The 23,061-nt window shown below is 38.1% G+C and overlaps 1 protein-coding gene across 1 annotated transcript; it reads left to right on the forward strand.

Annotated features, from left to right (window-relative positions):
• Window positions 1–253: 253 nt before the first annotated feature.
• Window positions 254–22,636, forward strand: LOC119864508 (ADP ribosylation factor like GTPase 6 interacting protein 6). Its single transcript, XM_038565221.1, has 4 exons — window positions 254–650; window positions 1,665–1,718; window positions 10,733–10,865; window positions 21,217–22,636. Exons 1-4 carry the CDS (start codon window positions 254–256, stop codon window positions 21,308–21,310), a joined length of 678 nt encoding a protein of 225 aa, XP_038421149.1. The 3' UTR covers window positions 21,311–22,636.
• Window positions 22,637–23,061: the final 425 nt, after the last annotated feature.

A 23,061-nucleotide genomic window follows, 5' to 3' on the forward strand; every position in this document is an offset into this window, starting at 1 on the left:
GGGCGCTCGTCCGCTTGCCGTCCTGCCCCCCGAGCTGGGGTCGCGCCCGGGCCCGCGGGCGCCCCGCCTCGCCTCAGGCCGCGCAGCGCCTTCCGCGCCCGGACGCGCACCCCGGTGCACCCCCGCGCCGCCTCGCCGGTGGTGGGCGCGGGGGCGGGGGCCGGCCGCTGATTGGCTGCTGCGGGCGCGGGGCGGGGCCGGGGGCGGGGCCGGGGGGGTCTCGCCCTCCGCGGGCGCGGCGGCCTTTCCCGCCATGTCGTTCGTGGAGACCGGGAGGCGCCCGCCTGCGCTGCGCCGACGTCCCGGCACCCCGGCCGCGTCCGCCCGGCCGGCCTTCGCCTTCCCCGCGGGGGGCGGGTGGGGGGACGCGGAGGGGGACGAGGAGGACGGGTGCGACCCGGTGGCCCGCGATCTGCGGGCGGAGTTCTCGGCCGGGGCGTCGTCGGAGCCCGCGGAGCGCCCGCTGCTCCGCGGGGGCGGGGGCGGGGACGGCTCGCCGGTCCTGCCCGAGAAGCGCAACGGCGTGTTGGCGGCGGGCGGCCAGGGTGCGGCGCGGCGCCGGCCGGTGCGGGTGCTGTCGATCCTGTGCTCGCTGCTGTTCGCGGTCCTCGTCGCCTTCCTCCTCGCCATCGCCTACCTGGTGGTGAAAGGTACTGACGCGCGCCCCCCGCCCCCCGCCCGGCCTCGCCCACCCGTCCCTTGCGGTGTGTTTCCCGAACGGGCAGGGCCGCGCCCGAGGTGGGAGGCCCGAGGTGGGCCGACGCCGCGGTGGGACAGGCTGGCCGGCGGCGCCGTGGAGGCGGTGGCTCTGAGGCGATGGTGCTGAGGCGGCGGCGCTGAGGCGGCGGCTGTGGGGCGGCGCCGGTGCCGCGCGCGCTCGGACGGCCGGGCCGCCGCCCCACAGCCCCGGGCTCTGCTCTTACGGATGGAGTCCGTGGCTCTCGGCCGACGTGCGCTGGTGTCGGGGTCAGACCCCTCTGGTCTCCCCGGTCGTTAGTTGTGTTTCGTCGAGTGAGGTTAGACAGCCGCCGGGTGGAACAGAGGACGTGCGCGCGGTGTGCGATCCGGCGGGAAGGCTCGGCCGCGGCGGTCGGAGATCCGCGCGCAGTGTCCGCCCCGCGCTCCCAGGCCCCCGCGGGCCGGCGGGCGGCTCCCGGGAACCCCTGAGCGAGGACGCGGGGCGCGAGCCGCGGTGCAGACGTGGGCGCCGGGCTCCTTGCCGGTGCAGGTGGTCCCTGAGCGCGGAGCGGCCCCTTTTCCTCGGGTCACGACCCTTGCGACCTGGGCTTGGGTCCCTTGAGGACGGAGGAAGGGGCCCTAGTAGGCCGCGCGACAGCATCGCAGAAGGCGCGCGCAGGCACCTGGCCGCGCAGGAGCGCCGCCACCTCGAGGTTGAGTAGCCCCGCGGCGGGTGCCGAGAGGAGACCCACAGCCTCCGGGTATTTTCACAGCGACTCCAAGAAGCCCGCTTACTGGGCGATGCGCCCCGACGGACTGGATTTCCCTCGGAAGGCCGCACACCTAGTAGTGGATTCGCGCGTGGACCCTTTTGTTTCCGACTTCAGAGCACTTTCCACAGCTCCACAATATTTTTCCAGGTTTTGAGCTTCTATTTAAATTGTAAAATCGTTTATACTCAAGCCCCCTTTTTTTTGTATTTACAGAGTTACATGCTGAGAATTTAAAGACTGAAGACGACACAGACACCGGGCTACTAGGTATAAACTTAACTCTCATTTGATTTGCTTTGGAGTTCATTTTTATTTTTCCAAGTCATAAACTTAAACTATACAAATTTTTGGATAAAAAAATTAATATTCCCTTGTGCAATTCATGCAGTCTTAAATTTTTTAATTGCATTTGTGTGTGGTAAATTTTATTGGATTTTTTTAATTTGTGTATTTGGTGTGTTTGTGTATACACCACACACAGTAGGAATGCAATTTGAACACCGCTGTGTGTGTGACAAAGACCCAGAGACTAACATTTTCTACTTAGTTCCTCAAAAAGTTTTCCTATACCTTTCCCCAGGAATTAAAAACAAAAAAATCTCCTCACAAACTTAGCAAAGATGACATCTTAAGCAGACCTCAGGAGAAATTTAAGTTCATTATCTCCTTATAAGCAACTTCCTTTTTTTTAAAATGTAAAAAGTATTAGACATACTTGCTTAAGTTAATGATGAAGTCAGCCTCAAGTTTCTATAGAATGTAGAATGCTGTACAGACGACTAGTGAAAAATTGAAGGATTATTTATCTTGTATTTATTACTTTTTGCCAAAATAACTTTGAAGTGTTCAGAACCTGACCTGTTTGGGATATTTTACTACTTTTTGCTGTAATTTATTTGGTTGATCACTCTGAATCGGGGGGGGAAAAAAAAAAGGCTGAGATCCTATCCTGCATGTCACCCCCCATCTCAATTTTAGCTAAACTATTTGTCTCTTCAAGGCTATTGGCCTTACAATGATACAAAGTATAGTCTGACTGATTTTGCAGAAGGGGTAAAACCTTTATCTTCAAATTATTGAAACAAATTATGGTTTGTTAGATGTCCCATGAAAACATTTCTATAGTCTCGACTTCTTGCATGAGAAAATGTACTTTACAGTTGCTCATTCTATCAATGTATGTTGTATATTTTGTCTCTAAAAACAGCCAAGATTATGAGGCATTTCATAGCAGTTATTAAACTGTCAACTTGATGCAACAAGAATAGAACAATCTTAAGAACTAGGGAAAAATTCCATGTTGCTGTTTAAAACTTAGCAAATTTCATTCACATTTATGAAAAGTATAGGTGGCACTTTTCTTCTGAAGGAACAGCTTGTTTAGTATCAAAAGGAATATAGTAAGGCTTTGTCATTGCCCTGCTTCTTTTCCCTCTTCTAGTTTGGTAATACTTTTAGATGTACCTGATAGATATCTAATGCTGTGACAGCAAATAGGAAGATCATTAAGTCTGTGCTGGTGGCATGAATTAACTTTCAGGATTCAGGAACAATATCAGGAGTGAAGAGAAACTGTTGTATCTTTACAGCAAAAAACAAAACAAAACAAAAAAACAAAAAAACAAAACCACCAGAAACAAAAACAAACAAAAAAAAAGCACTAAACAACAGTAGTGCCAAAACAAAAATCCTTATGTTGAAGCAATGCTACAGTGGTCAGATGGAGAATATACTCAACATCTAGTGGACTAATTCAGTCAATTTCCTTAAAGTAGGCATGATTATCTTTATTTTTTTTTAAGATTGTATTTATTTATTCATGAGAGACACAGAGAGAGGCAGAGACACAGACACAGGCAGAGGGAAAAGCAGGCTCCCTGCAGGGAGCTGGATGTGAGACTCCATCCCGGGTCTCCAGGATCACACCCTGGGCTGAAGGTGGCGCTAAACCGCTGAGCCACCCGGCTGCCTGTAATTATCTTTAAAACAAATATTCATTCTAACCTGCAATAGAAAATGCTCTTTTCTACCAAGAGAATAGAATTCTTAACCTACCTCAGAGAAACAGTGCCAACATGATTAAGCTTCTATAAAGTTGTGGTTACTAAGATAGCACTTACCCTTGCATTGTTCTGAACTGGAATTCTCTCCTGTTGGAAGAAGAAAACAATATAACCTCTTTACAGAAGAATGTTTTGAGTTGACTACTGGCCTCTGTTAAAAGTCCAATTGAGAGCTCATAGTTGAAAATAGGCTATTTGTTTTTTTGTTTTTTTCAAATTTTACATGGATTCAAATCAGCTTTGAGTGAACAAATATAAAGGATTGCTGCATCAGAGTATCTGTGAAGGACTGCCTGTGGAATTATATTCTTACCCGTTTACAAATGGTATAAAAGTTTTCACATGAAGAAACGATCTTTAATAAAAACTGTTTAATTTGTCCACTATTTACAGGAAAAGTGGAATGCAGCCTTTTTAAATCTTATTTTGTTGTATTTCATTGCATTTATTTTGCCTTGTTTGCTAGGTACCTTCAAAGGTAAATGTAATATTTGTTTGTTGTAATGTTTGATTGTTTTGTGTATTAACCTTTTTTTGCTGTATTATTAGTGTCCATACTTGTTACCTTCCTATTTCGATGATTCCTATTTAAATTTTATTGCAAATTGCCTTAATTCTTTGAAAACGAACTGGTTTTTAGAATCAAATAATCTAAGTATAGTAACTGCTTTCCTATGAAAGAACTCTCTTTCTAGACAGGTTAATAAAACTTCTGCACACTGCGGATTTTTTTATTGCAATTTAAGCCTAGTCCAAGATTGGCATAGTTTAGTAAGAGCAGATTTTAGCAGCAGCTCTCATTTTAGTATGCATAAGAATCACCTGTACTTTCTTTAAAACAGTACCTCTGTGGGGCATCTGGGTGGCTGAGTCAGTCAGACACCTGCCTTTGGCTCAGGTCATGATCCCAGGACCCTGGGATAGAGCCCCATGTTGGGCTTCTCACTCAGTGGGAGCCTGCTTCTTTTTCTCTCCCTCTGCCACTCCCCCTGCTAGTTCTCTTTCTCTCTCTCTCTCTCTCTTTTTCTCTCTTTCTCTCTTTCTCTTTCTCTCTCAAATAAAATCTTTAACAAATAAATAGGTGAAAAATAAGAAGTACCTCTAGCTTTTGTTTTAGCTCAGGGTAGAAGCCAAAAATCTTCATTTTTTATAGGTAATGTTGATGCCTCTCAGTTTGAGAAATACTTTTATAGGGTAAGAATCTCTTTACAGGTGTGGTTTGTTTTGTTTTGTTTTTGAAGATTTTATTTTTAGGTAATCTTAATACCCAACCTGGGGCTCAATTTCATGAGGTTTTGATTTTTGGTACTTGTCATTTTTTGACATCTACTAGTTGATAGTTACACTGCCACAAGATTAAGAGTCTCATGCTCTACTGACTGAACCAGCGAGGCGCCCCTAAAAAATGTGTTTAAGAGCAGTTCAAGTCCTTGGGAGTTGACTGGTGACAGGCTAATAAGGTACAATGTATAAGTGCAAACAAATGCCCCTTAGGAAACATAACTTTGAAAGGACCTGAGACACTGCCATTCCATTCTCTTGTTATCTTTGCCTGAAAGAAGTCTTTATGGGAAACTGTGTATACCTTAAACAAAAAAAGGTTCGTGATGAACATGGTATCAGTACATTTGAGGAGTCATATGGTCTTACTGGCTAATAGGATTAGGCTATCAGTGTTCATCTTCACTGGTGAGGTAGACCAGCCAAGGAGGTATGAGAGATGCTGTCACCCAGTTTTGGTACTCATCTCCCCTAATCTTCCCTCAGTGACATTGGAAAGGCTTTCCTTTAATAATTGTCCTATAAACCATCTCGTAATGTAAGCCTTTTTTTTCAGGGAGGTTAATAAAACTTAAGTTTACTTAGTTAAAAATCACATTTTACTCCTTCTCCCTAAAGGTTATTCTCAGGCCAAATTGATTGCACCAATATACAACATAATGAGTTGTTTAATTTTTGCATATTGGCTTTTGTATCTGTCACATTATCCAAGTTTTATCACTTTTCACACACTTAGTTCTATTTTCCAATTTTTGCCTTTTTTTTTCATAGTCTTATTACAGGGTATGATAAAATGACCTTTTATTTCAGCCAAATCTGAAGTAAGTGTATAAGAAAAATAAAAGGTTTGCCTGTACCAGAAAATGTTTTGAGACTGTTGTCATCAAAGTAAACATGGGACTAGTGCTTTGAGTATGCATGCTGTAAGTATGCCATACAGGAATCGTAATTGCCTTTGTGGAGTTCCTTCAGTCTAGAAAGCTTTTGATTCTTGGTACTTGTCACTCTTTGATATTTCTTAGTTAATAGGTAACTATAAGTCCCTCTTGTGGCTAAGACCAGATTTCTAGCATTTTGCAGTGTCAAGGGCTATTCTTGTTTTTAGCTGCCCATTTAGTTCTGCTTTATGATTAAGATGTTTTCAGGCTTCTAAATATTTACAAAGATGAGTGACATATACACAGTCCAATCAGAGATGAAGCCAATCATTTGAAGAGTTTATCAGTTATTTATTCTGCAGAAAGATAAGTGAGACTCTACCATCATAAGTTCATGATACAGAACACTAGAAACATGGTAAAAATTTCTGAGAGAATGGGTGTGTTGGGAAGTGACCCATTCTCTTAGGTAAAAATTGAAAACAGTCCACTCAGTTTCTTCCTTACAGTGAAAAATGACTGAGACTGTGAACTTAAACTTTTTCCAGCGAATATATGAACCTTGTAATTTCAGGCCACTATGTATTAAGGGTATGATACAGTGCGATTTGCAGCTGGGTGGGTAACTCAATTATTTCATGGAAAAATTCACAAATACATTATTGTATTCTGTGGTGGTGTTTGTAAATTGTGTGTATTGCTTATTCATATTAGTTAAAGAATGATGACTAAGGGGAAAAAAGAAGAGAAAAATAAAAGCCCAACAGGACTGGAAGAATAAAACTAAAATTTTAGATAATTTATCTGGGTTTTAGATTCTATTTATTTTAATCTCTTTTCTATAATGAATGTAACTCTCAATAAGAAAAACTTTAAATTTCTGAATTTAAGTTTAGAAAAATAGAAGTAATACATTCAGCCATTAATATACTATTGAAACTTAACAGTACGCCAAAACTTTGGTTTTTTTGTTTCACCTAGTATTACCAGCCGTCTTGTATTCGTCACTATAAATTATCTCTTGAACCAAAGTTCACAGCAGTATATATTAGAATTTTTGTCATGAGAGAGTTTAGGCACAGCATGGGTTATTAGCAAGATTTATTATTCAGCCAAATTATTAGTCACAAAAATCATTACAGGTCTCCTTATTACATAGAAGCAGTAATGAGAAGCACACATTTGGACCTCTAAATCGCAAGAATTTGGTGATCTGAAGGGATGTTTCTTAGGCTAATGAAGTTAAACTTTAGCTGGCATCAGAATTAGCTAGCTTGTTATGTGAGAAAAATAAAGTACGAGACAGTTTTTCTGGTGAGAATTTGTGGAAAGTGGAATATATATGTGTGTGTTGTACATTTAGTTGTACATAACTAGCTCTGTATATATGCCTATGTTACTTAGAGAACTATAATTTTTAGAAAAGATGCACAACAAACTTAGCTAATTGCTTTTAGGAGTAGAATTGTTGAATTGAGGTAGAAAGACTTAACTTTTATATTCCTTTATACATTATAAAATGTTAGCTCTTGGTAAAGTGGGGTTATGTTATGTCAAGTTTTTAGCTTCTGGATTCTGGAGAAAGGGACTTGTTACAGTTTTAGTTGTTGCTAGCTGCCAACTTGTGTGGCTTTTCTGCTTTTTCACAAACAAATTGAATTACTTTCTGAAGCATGAGCACTTTTAGACCATGATACTACAGTGTATTTTTTTTTACCCTATTACTATGAATTGACTTTTATCAGTGGTGTAAATGTTGATCAGTTCAAAATGAATATAAAATTAAAAAGCCCAAAGTGAAGCAAACAGATTGTGGAACAGCAGTCAGTTTTGAGAACTCAAAAATATTCTTGTATTAATTTTGACAGGTGTCCTGTTAAAGCACCTGAGTGAAAAAGTTTGATGGGCTTTAGAGAGCCTCACATTTTGTTACTTTTTTAATCTATTATTTTGTGTCTTTCTCATATTTTTTAGATGTTTAGAAGTTTCTGTTATTCCACAAGACTCCAAACATAGTTGATTTTTCAGAATTCCTATCTTTTGTTCTGCAGACCTTATGTGTTATCTGATATCAAACAGTGTAAATTTGTCAATTCTGTTCTCTCCTTTAGCAGTACTCATCTAAATAATAATATTTGGTAGAATAACTATCTTTAAGTTGTAGCTGCACACTAAGTATGCTGATAATTTTTATTTTGGCCCCCTGTCTGACTGTGTTGACAAGACAGCTATATCTCAGTCTCTGCTGAGGTTCTGTCTACCTAGTTCCAAGCTGGGTTACAGTTCTAAAATCTGACACTGTGCCAGGGCATTAGGGTGGGATGCAATGTAGTCCTCAAAACATTTGTTCAAATGAGTTACTGCTGAAACATCTTGCTTTCTGGTCAGGGTGGCCTTTCAGATGTAGCTCTTTTACAACCACGTCACCATCTGCTGTTTCTATGCCCCACCTAGGGAAGAGACAACTATAGTCTTGGCTCTGGGCCTGTCTGCCAAGATACTGTATGTAGCTATGATCCCTCTGTAGTGTTGTATGGCCTTAATCCAGGACTCTGCCAGAAATCCCCAGCAGTACTGCCCCCTCTCCACCTATACACACAAGGGCAGACACACCTCTTTCTTCAAACAAAGAGAATCTTTCTCACCGGCGCATAAAGCCCTCGCTTTCTTAACTCCCTGTACTACAGAAGCATTTTTGTCTGTACCCCAAACAACCCATTATCTCTGCTGTCTATCCAAGATATTTTGTATTGGTCTACCTTCCTCTTACTTATCCCTTAATCATTTTGCAGCATAAAAACCACAGAGACACTGGTTATTTCTTTGTCACATCCTTCTGGGGCAGGGAACATACAGTCCTATTATCTCTTTGAAAGGAGGTAAAAGGGAAACTAGTGAGAAAAAATTAAGGTTAATCTTTCAAAAATACATTGCCATAGTATTTTGTAATACTTTGTTGCTCTGAGTTTGTCTTTTAGCTTGTTTTATCAGTCTATTACTGGGCTTCATATGGTTTACAAAGAGCTCGATGCACATATTTCTTAATGCCTCTTGCTAAAAGACATCTTGGTTGTGCATTTTGTGTAACCAGGAAATTTGGCAATTCATTAGTCTTTCTCAACTGTAGTCTTCTTAACCTTTTCCTCACTCCCAGTACTACGGAGGCCTGTGACACACTCCTAAGTAGTGGTGGCTTAGTAAACTCTCTAAGGGACAGTTTGAATATGTATCTGAAAACCATCAAATTAATTTGTTCTTTCTGTTGTCACTTTGTTGATTTCCCTCATTCTTCCATTTCTCAACCTTTTCCCCCTTCCTTGAGTCCAGTATAATACCATTGCTTTTGATTTTTTTTTTTTTTTTTAAATCATGAGCGACACAGAGAAAGAGAGGCAGAGACGCAGGCAGAGGGAGAAGCAGGCTCCACGCAGGGACCCCGACGTGGGACTCGATCTCGAGTCTCCAGGATCACACCCCCGGGCTGCAGGCGGTGCTAAACTGCGCCACCGGGGCTGCCCCATGCTTGTGAATTAAGATTTCTTTGAGCGGAATCCCTGGGTGGCGCAGCGGTTTAGCGCCTGCCTTTGGCCCAGGGTGCGATCCTGGAGACCCGGGATTGAGTCCCACATCGGGCTCTCCCGGTGCATGGAGCCTGCTTCTCCCTCTGCCTATGTCTCTGCCTCTCTCTCTCTCTCTCTCTCTCTCTCTGTGTGACTATCATAAGTAAACAAACAAACAAAAAAAAAGATTTCTTTGAGAAAAATCTTCCATTCTTCTACTCTGACTGACACTGAAATCTAGGGTCCCAACCCATTTGTAAATTGGGAGTTAACCTTTGTTCATATACTCAGGAAAATTGAAGAATCAGATTAGGTTGGTTTATAACGTTTATAGGAAAGTTTAAAAAGTAGACACTGGGATCCCTGGGTGGCGCAGCGGTTTGGCGCCTGCCTTTGGCCCAGGGCGCGATCCTGGAGACCCGGGATCGAATCCCACGTCGGGCTCCCGGTGCATGGAGCCTGCTTCTCCCTCTGCCTGTGTCTCTGCCTCTCTCTCTCTCTCTGTGACTATCATGAATAAATAAATAAAATCTTTAAAAAAAAATAAAATAAAATAAAATAAAATAAAAATAAAAAGACACTGTAAAATTAAGTCATGTCAAAAATGAAATAAAAAATGTCAAGACATTTTAACAGTGAAGTTTTTTTTTTTTTAATTTTTATTTATTTATGATAGTCACACACAGAGAGAGAGGGATCTCTCTGTTGGGATCCCACTGTTGGGATCCCAACAGTGAAGTTTTTTAACCACTTTCCCGTAGTTGAATTTTATAAAGCTGCCGATAAGTTATATTCATAAGTTGAATTTGTACTTTTTACATGTTAAATAATTAAAATATTTATAATTATTTTTAATCATTTTATTAGCTTATCATTGAATTGTTAAGATATGGGCAGCCCGGGTGGCTCAGCGGTTTAGTGCCTGCCTTCGGCCCAGGGCGTAACTCTGGAGACCCAGGATTGAGTCCTGGGTCGGGCTCCCTGCATGGAGCCTGTTTCTCCCACTCCTCTGCCTGTGTCTCTGCCTCTCTCTCTCTCTCTCTCTCTCTGTGTGTGTCTCTCATGAACAAATAAATAAAATTTTTAAAAAATGTTAAGATATTAAATGATATGACTTTTTTTTTTTTTTAATTTATTTATGATAGTCACACAGAGAGAAAGAGAGGCAGAGACACAGGCAGAGGGAGAAGCAGGCTCCATGCACCGGGAGCCCGACATGGGATTCGATCCCGGGTCTCCAGGATCGCGCCTGGGCCAAAGGCAGGCGCCAAACCGCTGCGCCACCCAGGGATCCCAAATGATATGACTTCTAATTGTGCTTTAATATTTTACATTTTTGCATGGGTTTGCTTGTAGTAAGCCCAAATCTCTTGTATCACTTACATGCAAATCAGAAGTTTAGAAATATACATGATCTTCTGAACACGAAGATACTGGTTTAATTTAAATTGCTTTGGTGTTAATAATAATAAAAGTTTTCCTTCTCTCTTCCCATTAAGGGTTCTGGACTCTACTTATAATATCTCTATCTGCTGGATTCTCCTGCTGTAGCTTTTCTTGGACAGTGACTTATTTTGACTCTTTTGAACCAGGGATGTTTCCTCCTACTCCTCTTTCACCTGCCAGGTTCAAGTAAGTATTCCTGTTTATTTTTATTTTTTAACCCATTCCAACTCTGTTGAAATGCTAATACAGAAAGGAGCAAGAAGCTTCTAATTTATAAGATAACGTGTTGAGGTCCCAACATCTATAAAATATAAATGACTTCAGGTTTTCAATTTGACTCAGCCTTTAGATAAATGGAGAATATTTTAAATTCCTTACCTAGATAATGCAATGATTTTTTAAAAAATTCAAGAAATTCAAGTGATCTAAGACATAAGAAACTTTGGTATTTGTTCCTTTGGAATGGAATCTCATTTAAACAGTTTATGAAGGCTAAATTTATATCGGCAATGTGAAAGTTTTACTAAATGCATGTATAAATGGTCAGATTTATATCAACTTAATAATTGAATTGGACTTTTCCTTAGATTTCAGTTTTGTGTAATTAGCAAGCATTTATGGCACCCAGTTTATATGTCTAGATGCGTTTCACTGTGAAACAATATTTTTTTGGTCTGTGTTTTCTGTATTTCAAAAGACTTTCAAAAAATTCAGTAGATGGTTGTGCTAATCTAGTTTATTTATGTCAGGAAAACTCAAATTATAAATACTTCAAATTTCCAAATAAGAGTTTCTAAGACGTCTAGTTTATTCTACAAACTGAAGGGTTGGGGAAAAGGTGAAGAGTAGAAAACAAATTCTGATTTAAGATATGTACGTTACCAGAGTATTACGGTTGTTATTGTTGCTGTTATTACTACCAGCTCCAACTTACTTCATGGAGAGCTTGTAGAGACCAAATAAAATCTATTTGAGGGACTCTATAAATAGGAAGTTTAATATTAACTATATTTATTAATAATCATTGTTATTACCAGCTCTTATTATTAGTGAACTCATATTTTTTTCCTTATAAATCTGTCTTTAAAACTTCTAGCTTTACTTTAGATGACGTGTGTGTATTTTAAACAGCTTAATAAATCCCTGTCTGTATATGAAACAAATCGTATACTTACCAATAAATTTTGTATATGTGTGTTCAAAGTGGTTAATGAGTAATTAATAATCTAAATTGACTAAGTTATACCTAACAGTGAAATAATTTCATAGTTTGTATGACCATTCAGTTGCAAAGTTAATTTTGCTATGTGATATTGTGTTTAATTCAAATTTATATTCTTGCTACCTGATGACATTAATTATTTGATAACAAGATGTATGTATCCAATGTCGATAATATAATGAGACTCCTTTCATAAGCCACCAAAAACCATAATCCTTTTTTTTTCCTTTTATTTCTTTTTAACTCACTTCTCTCCTGATTTCCAGCCCTACAATTTTAGCTGGTTAGCAGAGCTGGCAGCCTAGATATCAGAAAGCACCTTGCATTTAAAGTTATTAAGACTCTAGCTGGTCTTAAAGACCTCGGTCTCCATCCACTTAACAAGGCTTGAAACCCTTATTCAGTTTATTTATCCTTTGCCAAATGTACTCATTCCTGCTTTTTGAAGTGTTACTGGAATACTTTATCTTTGCACCTTGAGCGTTTTTGCCCTTTTTAAGGCCTTGGCCGCTGAACTTCACTCCTTGGTCTCCCTTAGTCCAAGCTTTCGCTCTTCGAATTCATCCCGTATTTTGTTACCTCTGTTAAAACAGATCTTAGTCACAGCTCTTCCTTGTGAAGAGCTTCAGCAACTTTCCCACTGCCTTCAAAATGATGTCTGACTCTCAAGTATAGCAGAACAGTCCTTCCCCAAGTGATCCTACCCCACTTTTCCAGCTTCATCTTCAGCTGTTTGTCCAGTGCACCCTACTCTGTAGCCACATACCAGATTACCTTGACATCCCTTGAATAAACTCTGGATTTTTGAGATGCCTTGACTTTACTCTTACTGTTTTCTGTTCCTGGAATATGTTTTTCCCTTGCAGATATTTTTCTACCCTCACCAGAATTCATAAATCTTATAGATGTGAGAAGCTTTTGGAGTTAGAGAAAAAGCATTTCAGTGTTTTAAATAACTGTAACTCTGTGGGTATTTAACTGATTTCTTAAAAAATTATCTCTGCATTTCAGGTTGCCTGGGTAACTCAGTCAGTTGAGCGTCTGACTCTTGGTTTCAGCTCAGGTCATGATCTCAGGGTCATGGGATCAAGCCCCCATATTGGGTTCTGCACTCAGTGGGGAGTCTGCTAGAGATTCTCTTTCTCCTTCTGCCCATCCTCCTGCTTGCACACATGTGCCCCCCTCCCCTAAAAAATAAATACATAAATATTTAAGAAAAATTATCTTTCCATTTTTTATTAAACTAGAACCCATAGTGATAGACTTGTTTTCAGTGTGTTATTAGTCATTCAATTTTTTTTTTAAGATTTTATTTTTAAGTAATCTGTACACCCTATGTAGGGCTTAAATTCACAACCCAAGATCAAGAGTCTCATGCTCCACTGACTGAGCTAGCCAGGTCCCCTTACTCATTTAATTTTAATATGAGATAGTGTCTGATTAGAGACTTAGACTGCATATTTTTTAATACAGCCCTAAAGCCACAGTATTGAAAAATGTTCATATATATAAATTTGGATTCCTTTCAGTATGTAAGTTGGATAACTTAATTTTATATGTGATAAATCAATTATTAAATATTCATGGCCGTGAGTGAAACTATAATTTAAAATTATCTTGTGTTGATATAGACACAGCCCAAAAACGGCATACAATAAATATAGTGATGGATGATGGCATAGTAACAGAAATCACAGACAAAAAAGGCATATAAGATAGTGATAATTGGTAAAACTAAGTTTTATAGCAAAAACTCTACCTTCTAGTGCTTGTGGGAAATAATGCAGTAACTACTTCAGAAATGGCAAAATAAGTATATTCTCTATGTCACCAGTAGAATGAGAGCTTGCACAGGGAAACAACTTCTCTACCTTTCGTGAAAGTTGAAATCTTCAAACTTTATTTTCTTAGAAATCAGATTGATATATTTCATTAATATGTAATATGCATTGATAAAAATATGTTTGTAACAGGCTATGTATTCTTTTATAACTTAATGATGTTAATATATAGATTTTTATCATTATATGAAAAATGCAAATTCTTTGTTGAAAATTCAAAAACAAAAAAAAGGAAAATTTATGAACAGAAAGTGACTGCTAACATTTTAATGTATACCTTTCCATTCTTTGCATATTTTAAAAATTAAAATTGGAATCATAGTATACATACTGTTTTATAAACCATTTTTTTTTAATTTTTTATTTATTTATGATAGTCATACAGAGAGAAAGAGAGAGAGAGCCAGAGACACAGGCAGAGGGAGAAGCAGGCTCCATGCACCGGGAGCCCGACATGGGATTCGATCCCGGGTCTCCAGGATCACGCCCTGGGCCAAAGGCAGGCGCCAAACCGCTGCGCCACCCAGGGATCCCTATAAACCATTTTTTATTTAACATTATGTTGGAACATTTTTCCACTCAGTATTTCTTTTGAATTTTCAGTGTTTTAAATAACTTTAAAGACCGGTCATGATAGATGTCAGCTTATTTTTTTAAATCTAATATAAATGAGGGATCCCTGGGTGGCGCAGTGGTTTAGCGCCTGCCTTTGGCCCAGGGCGCGATCCTGGAGACCCGGGATCGAATCCCACGTCAGGCTCCCGGTGCATGGAGCCTGCTTCTCCCTCTGCCTGTGTCTCTGCCTCTCTCTCTCTCTCTCTCTGTGACTATCATAAAATAAATAAAAATTAAAAAAAATAAAAAAATAAAAAAAATAAATCTAATATAAATGATAGCTAGATTCTAAGATAGTTAACCAAATCCCTGTTTAATAAATTAAGTAGAAACTAAAGAAAAGCAGGTCAGTTAAAAATCATAAAATGAAGGGACTTTTTTTCTTTATATTTTTACTTTCTAGCTCCATGAATATCAAACATGAAGAGAGTAAAATAATCGTGCCTAATTGGTTTGTTAAAAAATCATTATTTTGCTCTCCTTTGCAGATTTTAAACATTTAGGCCTTTTTTTACCCCTCAAACAAGCTAGTTGGTAGAAGTTGGAGAAAAAAATTGAGAGGACCATGTTTACTGTGGCTCTCAATTGTTTATCCCTAAAAACACAAACTCCTTAAGGAAAGAAAAAAAAACATTTATTGATAGTAAATATTATATGAAGGGTCTAATGAAATCAGTTTGAACGAATAATTCATTGGGAGAGTTGAGATTAGAAATCAACCCTTGTATTAAAATAATTTTTCATATTTAATTCTATTATATTTGTTGGATATTTTCTTGATTGAGGCTACTATAACAAAGTACCATACACAGGGTGGCTTATAAACAACAGAAATTTGTTACTCTCACAGTTGTGGAGACTGGAAGACCTGTATCAGGGTGGCAGCTTGGTCAGGTTCTAATGAGAACTATCTTCTGGGTTTGCAAATGGCCTCCTCATTGTATCCTCACAAGGCTGAGAACAGGTTTCACTCTCATGATCTCATCTAATCCTGATTACCCCCAAAGGCCCCGTCTGCTAATGCTATCACATTGGGAGGTAAGGTTTCAACATAGGAATGGCAGTGTGGAGAGGGGTACAACATAGTCCATAATAAAATTTAGAAGTTTTCACTTGTAGATAAGCACAGGACCTTTAGGGAGTAACAAGATAAAGAACTTAGCAAGGTATGTTTTCAGACAGATATTTAATGGACTTCAAAAGGCATATTAAGAAAAATTGTTATCCTGACAGCAAACTTTGCTGATCTGAAAGTATATTGTAATGTGATACACACAGACTTCTCTATTAGGAAGCACTTTCTTTGTGTTTTTGGATCCATTATACTTATAAATTATTTTCTTAGTTGCTTCTGAACGTAGGTAACCGTGTAATGGTAACCTCTTAAATAATGAGACGAGGCAGTAACTTTTGATTACTTGAAGTATCTTTATAGGCTTTCCCACTTCTCACTACTTTATAACATTACTGCTCTTTGAGACTACTTAATGAACATCTCCAGTTCCCTTCTCATTAGTTTTCCCTATTCATTCATTCAGTTTTCTCAGTGATTTCCAAGCAGGCAAATATAACAATATATGTGATCAGTATTTCACATTGTGATGATCTGCTTTAATTATAGTTTCCAGCAGTTACTATATCTAGGTATGTGACCTACCCAAGCAAAGATACTACACTATTTAATTAAGTCCTCCTGACTGGGGAGGTATTAAGATATGAAGCTGCATTTTTCCTGACAATGAATTTCACATTACCTGTGCCCCATCTAGTAGAGCAGTGATGTAGCTGCAGGTTTACAGTTATCCAGCACGCTAAAAATAAAAACCATTCCGTTATTATTATAGGTCCCACCTACAGTAGAAATGTTACCTTATAGTTTAGAAATAAATTTAGTGGAAAAATGATAATGTAAGTGATGGGTTTGGCAAACCACACAATGTAGAAAGCTTCTTTGGTTTGTAATTAAGAATCAAAATATTTAGTAATAGTGAAATGAAAAATAGTGAAAGAAGTAATTAAATTTGTCTATCTTGTAATTTTACTTGGAGTCAAGGGTCAACATTATTGAATTAAGGGTGTTCCTTCATTACAGTCAATAGTTAACAAGTCTTATTGTTGGAATGAAAAACGTATTTAGATCAAAATTAAAATTTAACAGCATATGACTGTAGCCTTCAAGCCAAGAAGTTAACTTTGTAAGGATAAGGTTATTATTTTGTGCTAGAAATACCCACAGAGACTTATTTCAAGAAGAAAAAAAGAAATCAATGCTTGTTTCCAAAGTTACTAAAGATGAGCTGTGTTACAGAAATTGAGTAGTACTGAAAATTTCAAATTTTAGCCTAATCCTGGTCAAAGGTAATATAAAAATAAAATCTCTGGTTATATGGCTATCTGAATCCAAAGTCTAGATCACTGCATCTCTTGCTGAGAAATTGATTTTAAATGATATTTCTCCCTTTATTTTGAGAAATATTTTACAAATAGCATATCATGCATTCACAGTGTTGTAGATTTTAGAGAATGTCTCAATTTTTCATAAATCCTCTGTTGACTTCTGTTTTAAGAAATTTGTCATCATCAATCTTATAAGTGAAGAGTCCTTTTGAGGGTAGAATGAATGAATGATTGTAGTTATGACTTTTTAGATGCAGGGTTCATGGTCAAAAAGTAAGGAAACTTTACAATTATTGGTACTATGCCATGATTTCTACGAATGTGCTAATGAAGAGTAGTGTCTTTTCACTAAACCTGCTTTAAATATCATCTATAGAATTTGGCAGTCTACAGTGTTTCATAGTTAATATACAGAACAGGAGCTGCTATCTGCTGCCTTCCTGAAAGTGTTGGTCTTTTTTGTTAGGATCACTCTGAGTTATCTGCCTTTCTATATCTTCTTCCAATCACAAATGATATTTGGTAAATATGAAGATACTCAGTTTCAAAAAACACATGCTTTTAATTTTTAATTTATTTCTACAAAGCTTTGGTTTTTTTTTTTTTTTAAATAGAAGTGTATTGCCTTACAATGCTATTTGGAATATGAAAAGTAAAGTAGAAGTGAGAAAGAAAAGGGAACAGTTGGTTTTTATGTGAATTGCTTTTTGGTAAACTGTTTTTGGTAACCATTTTACAGACTACAGATTAACACATGATCTGATACTCTTGCATGTGTTTGTTTGTTTTTTTAAGTAGGCTCCATGCCCAGGCTGGAGCCCGTTGCAGAGCTTGAACTCACAACCCTGAGATCAGGAGTTGCTTAACAGACTGAGCCGCCCAGGCACACTTGTATTATTTTCTATGTATAGTGTCTGGAGTATAATCAGATGTTGAAATATTTAAATTTCATAACATTTGTATATGATTATGTGTCATTGTAGAAGGGAAGCATACAATGAGTTAAATATTTAATCCTAGAGAATTCCAGTTTTAGGATTGGCATTGATGTATTATATTTTTTCTCTATTCATCATGAGGCTTGTTTTTCTGTTATTAAAGAGTTTTCTCTAACTTTTTGTTCTTGACTTTGGGGGCTTTAATTCTTGGGGGTTGAGAAGATATGGACAAACACAATAGTAAAATCATAATAGAAATGGAGTTATGGATTCTTGGGTAGTATCATGAGTCTTAGAGGTATAGGTAAGTGGGTGATTTAGTATTTAAATTAGAAGTCCTTTTCCAAGCACACTAGACTGAACATTGAGCACAATAAGTTGACTCTACAACTTTTTTATATAGATTTTGACAAGCTGCCTCTTTGTTCAGTCAGATTCTTTGTTGCCTTGGACTAATGAAACAGATGTCAGATGGCTAATTGCAGTAGGAAAGAAAAGCTACTGACAAGAGATAGATCAAAAACTTGGCCTTGATATTTGAGCATCATGAAGTTTTATTATCTGGGTACTGTTTGGAGCCATCAGTGGCAGTGTGGTCACTATAAATGAATATATTAATGGTGTTGCATTAATATATGGCTTCTTGAGGTGAAGGGTTAAAATATATGCATGTTGTATATTCCATTACTGTTCTAAATGGAGATTTAAGTAGATGTAACAAATTCCTGTAAGAAATCATATTAACCAATTTGGTTTCCTTGTTTTCATAAAGTAAGGTAGCAAGTGACTATTTGCTTTGTACCTGTTTGCTATGGCTTTTGCTTATGCTAATTTATAAATTTATAATGTTTTATATATGGGCTACTGAAAAGGCATAGGTCCATATGCATAGAACAACAATGATAAGAAATACTTGAGAGATAGTACTTGCCAGTTTTGTTCTTGGAACTTTTTATGTGTCAACAATCTTTGTAAGTCATAAAAGGCAGCCTGGTATATGAAAGGCCTTATAGGGACGCTTGGGTGGCTCAGTGGTTGTGAGAGCCTGCCTTCAGCTCAGGGTGTGATCCCAGAGTCCCGGGATCGAGTCCCGCATCGGGCTCTCTGCATGGAGCCTTATTCTCCTCTCTCTTCCTATGTCTCTGCCTCTCTCTGTGTCTCTCATGAATAAATAAATAAAATTTTAAAAAGAAAAAAGAAAAAAAAGTCTTACAAAACAGAGGAGGTGGCTTCCAGGGCACCTGGGTGCGTGGCTCAGTTGGTTAAGCATCTGCCTTCAGTATTTTCTTGAGATTTTTTTTTTAAGATCTTATTTATTTATTCATGAGACACACACACACACACACACAGAGGCAGAGACACAGGCAGAGGGAGAAGCAGGCTCCATGCAGGGAGCCCGACGCGGGACTCGATCCCGGGTCTCCAGGATCAGGCCCTGGGTCGAAGGTGGTGCTAAACTGCTGAGCCACCAGGCTGCCCTTAATTGAGATTTTTTAAGCTGGACATCTGACTGTGGCCTACTACTAGCTGTCAATTATCTTTTCTTGAGTAATTGTTACTTATTTTGCAATTTTATCCTTTCTGTTCTTTTTCTCCCTTTCTATTCTTTTGATGTAGACATTCTTTCTTTAATGAAATAATGTGGATATTAGTTCAATTTTCAAACATTGTTTTTGGCAAAGTAAAAGTTTGGCAACAAAACACAGTTTCACTTATTTCCTTTTTTCAAAATAATTTTTTTTGACTGACTCATAAAATCCAAAGACTTGGGATTTTATTATTCTTGTATCTTGTGTACTATTTGCCCTGACTTCCTATGGAATGAAGACTTTGCTTAATCAAGATGGTACTCCGCACAGATAGAAATTTTGGGGCATTTTTCTATCTCAAAAATGTACTCTGTGTACTTTCGGGGCAGCCCAGGTGGCTCAGTGGCGCATGAAAGAGTAGGGAATTGAGATTATAAAGGACTTCCAAGTATAAAGTAAGGGGTGACCTTTCCCTTAATGAGAGACAGTATTTCCTAAGAGAGGGAAGCTTGCTTTTTAAAATCCTAACTCTTCTGTCCTAAATAGCACTCATAAAGTTAGTTGGAATACACACAACTTTATCCTCTCCAGCAATTTCTAATAAGTAATCTTCAATAAAAAGAATACAAAAGTTGTATCATTTTATGTTTTTGAGAGAAACGTAAGAGGAAATGCTTTGCAAGTAATTGAAATGCGGTGGTGTTTAGTATTTTCTTTCAGATTTTGGGTTTGGTTAAGAACTTTTGATTCCAGATAAAGAACTGAGAGCTATTCCTACCAAAGCTCACACAGCTTAAAATTCTCTATGAATTAGAGATTTCTTGGCTAGGCATAGAATGAAAAATAAAAGGCGGCTCAGGAGTGTGACGGGGGACGCGTGAGTACGGGGCTGGCTCGTCCTGTCTCCCCTGAGCCCGCCAGACACAGAAGCAAGTAGCCAGTTGGTTCTTAACGTAGGGTCTGGCTCAGCCCCTCACCCTGACAAGCGCGGGGAGTGTTCTGCTGAACACTGAAAGTTCCTAAAGATGAGCAAAGAGTATTGCTGCATTAGTTAGTGGAAAGAATGTTAAAGAAAATGTAGTAAAATTGCTGTAAAATAGAGGAATCAAATGTCAGGGGAAATCTGTGCACATAAGCTAGTAGGCATGCGCATAGTAATCATAAAATAAGAAATGTGTCTTTGCTGATACCTAGGAACTCATTGAAAGCCAGTTCAATTAAGTAACCTGTTAAGTTGAAAACTGGAATGTCGGGCAGCCCCGGTGGCGCAGCGGTTTAGCGCTGCCTGCAGCCCAGGGCGTGATCCTGGAGACCCTGGATCGAGTCCCACGTTGGGCTCTCTGCATGGAGCCTGCTTCTCCCTCTGCCTGTGTCTCTGCCTCTCTCTCTCTCTCTGCATCTCTATGAATAAATAAATAAAATCTTTAAAAAAAAAAAAAGAAAACTGAAATGTCTATAAAAGACATAATCTGATTTATGACACACAAATGGACAAGTGCTATTTTTAGCACTTACAAGAGTAAGCACTAAACTACTAAAGAGTAGTTTCTTCATGTAATCTAAAAATGGTACAAACAGGATATATTATTTCAGGTTGTACCTGAAATAATTCATATATTTAGTTCTGAGTGAGAACAAGGAAACAGTGCTCATTAATGAAAGAACATGCTTCTAACAAGATTTATACTGTAGAATTAGGTTATGATACACTCAGTGACTGAATCGCAGTAAAGAAATACAAGGGATTAAATTGAACATTTTGCTGAAATGAAACTGAAAAATCATATTTGACTACAAGGACAGTTTTTGATAGAGAACTTGAGGTCACTCTATTTACTAATCCTGCAAATATCCAATACTCTTTTTTAACATATACTAAAGTATAAAATATTAGGGAAACATTTTTAGGTTGTAAGCATTTTCAGTAAAAACTGATGGTGTTTCTGTTATACCAAATTACATTTCCTTTTTTTGTTCCCCCCTCCCCCCACACAGGAAACTGACTGGACATTCTTTCCACATGGGCTACAGCATGGCAATTTTGAATGGCATTGTTGCTGCTCTTACTGTAGCATGGTGCCTCATGTAAACCCACACCGAAAGCACTATTTTTGGCAAAACTTAGTCATGATCGCTTTGTAATAACAGGGAAGAACATCATTTGTCTACTGAGAAGACCAAGAAACCTGCTGTTACGTGGTTCAGATACATGTCATATCATCGTCATTATGGAGGACCTTCCTTTTTTTTTTTTTTTTTTTTTTTTTTTTTTAATGGAGGACCTTCGTTAGCACCATTCTAGAATTTAGGCATTTAGAATATCTGAGTGTTAAATTTCAAGTAATTTCTTAAAAATGTAAGATGTTTACCTCATCTTTTTACTTTTGTGTGCGTTGTCCTTATAAATTATAGAAAACATTTTAATTGAATTCAAACATGAAAACTTGAATATAGGATAATGCTATGTATAATACTACATTTTTGCTAAGAAATACTAGTAGTACTGTTTAAATGAGATAGAAATACTTCTTATTTATTCATGATACTAGAAAAGCAAACAATGCCAACTATTTCAACATTTTGTAGAAGCTACTTTGAAATCAGAATATTTAGTTTTCAATAGTCATAATCAGTGGAAGGTGCATTTATATTTTTAAAGGAGGTATAATTGCGTATGTGGTTTTTTTTAATATATTTTCCTACTACATATTGATTTTGTATGTTTTTAAAATTGCTACATCTAGATAAATGTTATTTTTTAGCTGGTGAAAGCCTAATACCTACCATTTTAAATAAATACTGTGTTTTTTTAAAAAAAGCAAAAAAACACAAAAGACAATCTGATTTTAAAATTAAGTAAACCTATTTTCGCAAAAAAAAATACTTAAGGCATTAAAATATTGAGAAATTTGAAGTTGTTCACTATTTGTTTCCACAGTTGGAAATATTTGTCTTGGTGTATACATGATTACTCCGATAGAAATGGTATTAGTTTGTTTTTAATAAATATAAATCTGAAAGTTTTATATTTAGAAATGCTTGAACTACTTTGTTTTTAATCTCAGAAATTTAGTTACCAAAATAGAAAAGGTATTTTGATAATGTATATATGTATAGTCTTTTTACATATAGTTTCATAATATTTATATTTAAATGTTCTTCTACAATTGTTTGTTTTTGTTTTATAGTAATAAAGCTTAATTGTTCCCACTTCTTTTCTAAATACCTGTTTGGGAAATACAATTTTAGAAAGATGAACTATTTAAAATACTGTTTTCCCTGGCCATAGAAAAACTTATATTAGGAAGGCATTGTGTAGCAAAACTACTTATTCAGGCCAAATGGGAAAGGAGTATGTGCAGTGTGTTCCTGTTTATCTACTAAGTGTTGTTACTGAGTAAATGATTTAATGATATTCCTAAAAGTCTTAACACTTTTTTTTCCTCTCTAAAACTTCCCATTGGAAATGACAGATGCGGCTCCAATTTAAATTATCTGAAGTGGTTAGATTAATAGGGGTGGGAGGTATGTGTACGTGTGTTTATATACACTTATATACATATACAAATCCTGTGGCTTAAAATATCCCTTCCAAAGTGGTCAGAGTGAATTTATTTTCACTCCCTGCTTTTCTCCTCTCACCCTCCCAGCTCTTCCATTGCCATGGAATGTACAGGTAACAAAATTAGTTTTTCTTCTTTCCACCCTTCCAAACTCCCCTCCCCAACCCAATTTGCATAGCTCCTTCCAGATTTTTTGTGTCCTACGACTAAGAAAAAGATTACAGTACACCTTCGGTATACAGGTATCTGTAAGATATGTATATCTATGTATAATATA

Source organism: Canis lupus, chromosome 19 (genome assembly GCF_011100685.1).
Source record: "Canis lupus familiaris isolate Mischka breed German Shepherd chromosome 19, alternate assembly UU_Cfam_GSD_1.0, whole genome shotgun sequence".
Lineage (NCBI taxonomy): Eukaryota > Metazoa > Chordata > Mammalia > Carnivora > Canidae > Canis > Canis lupus.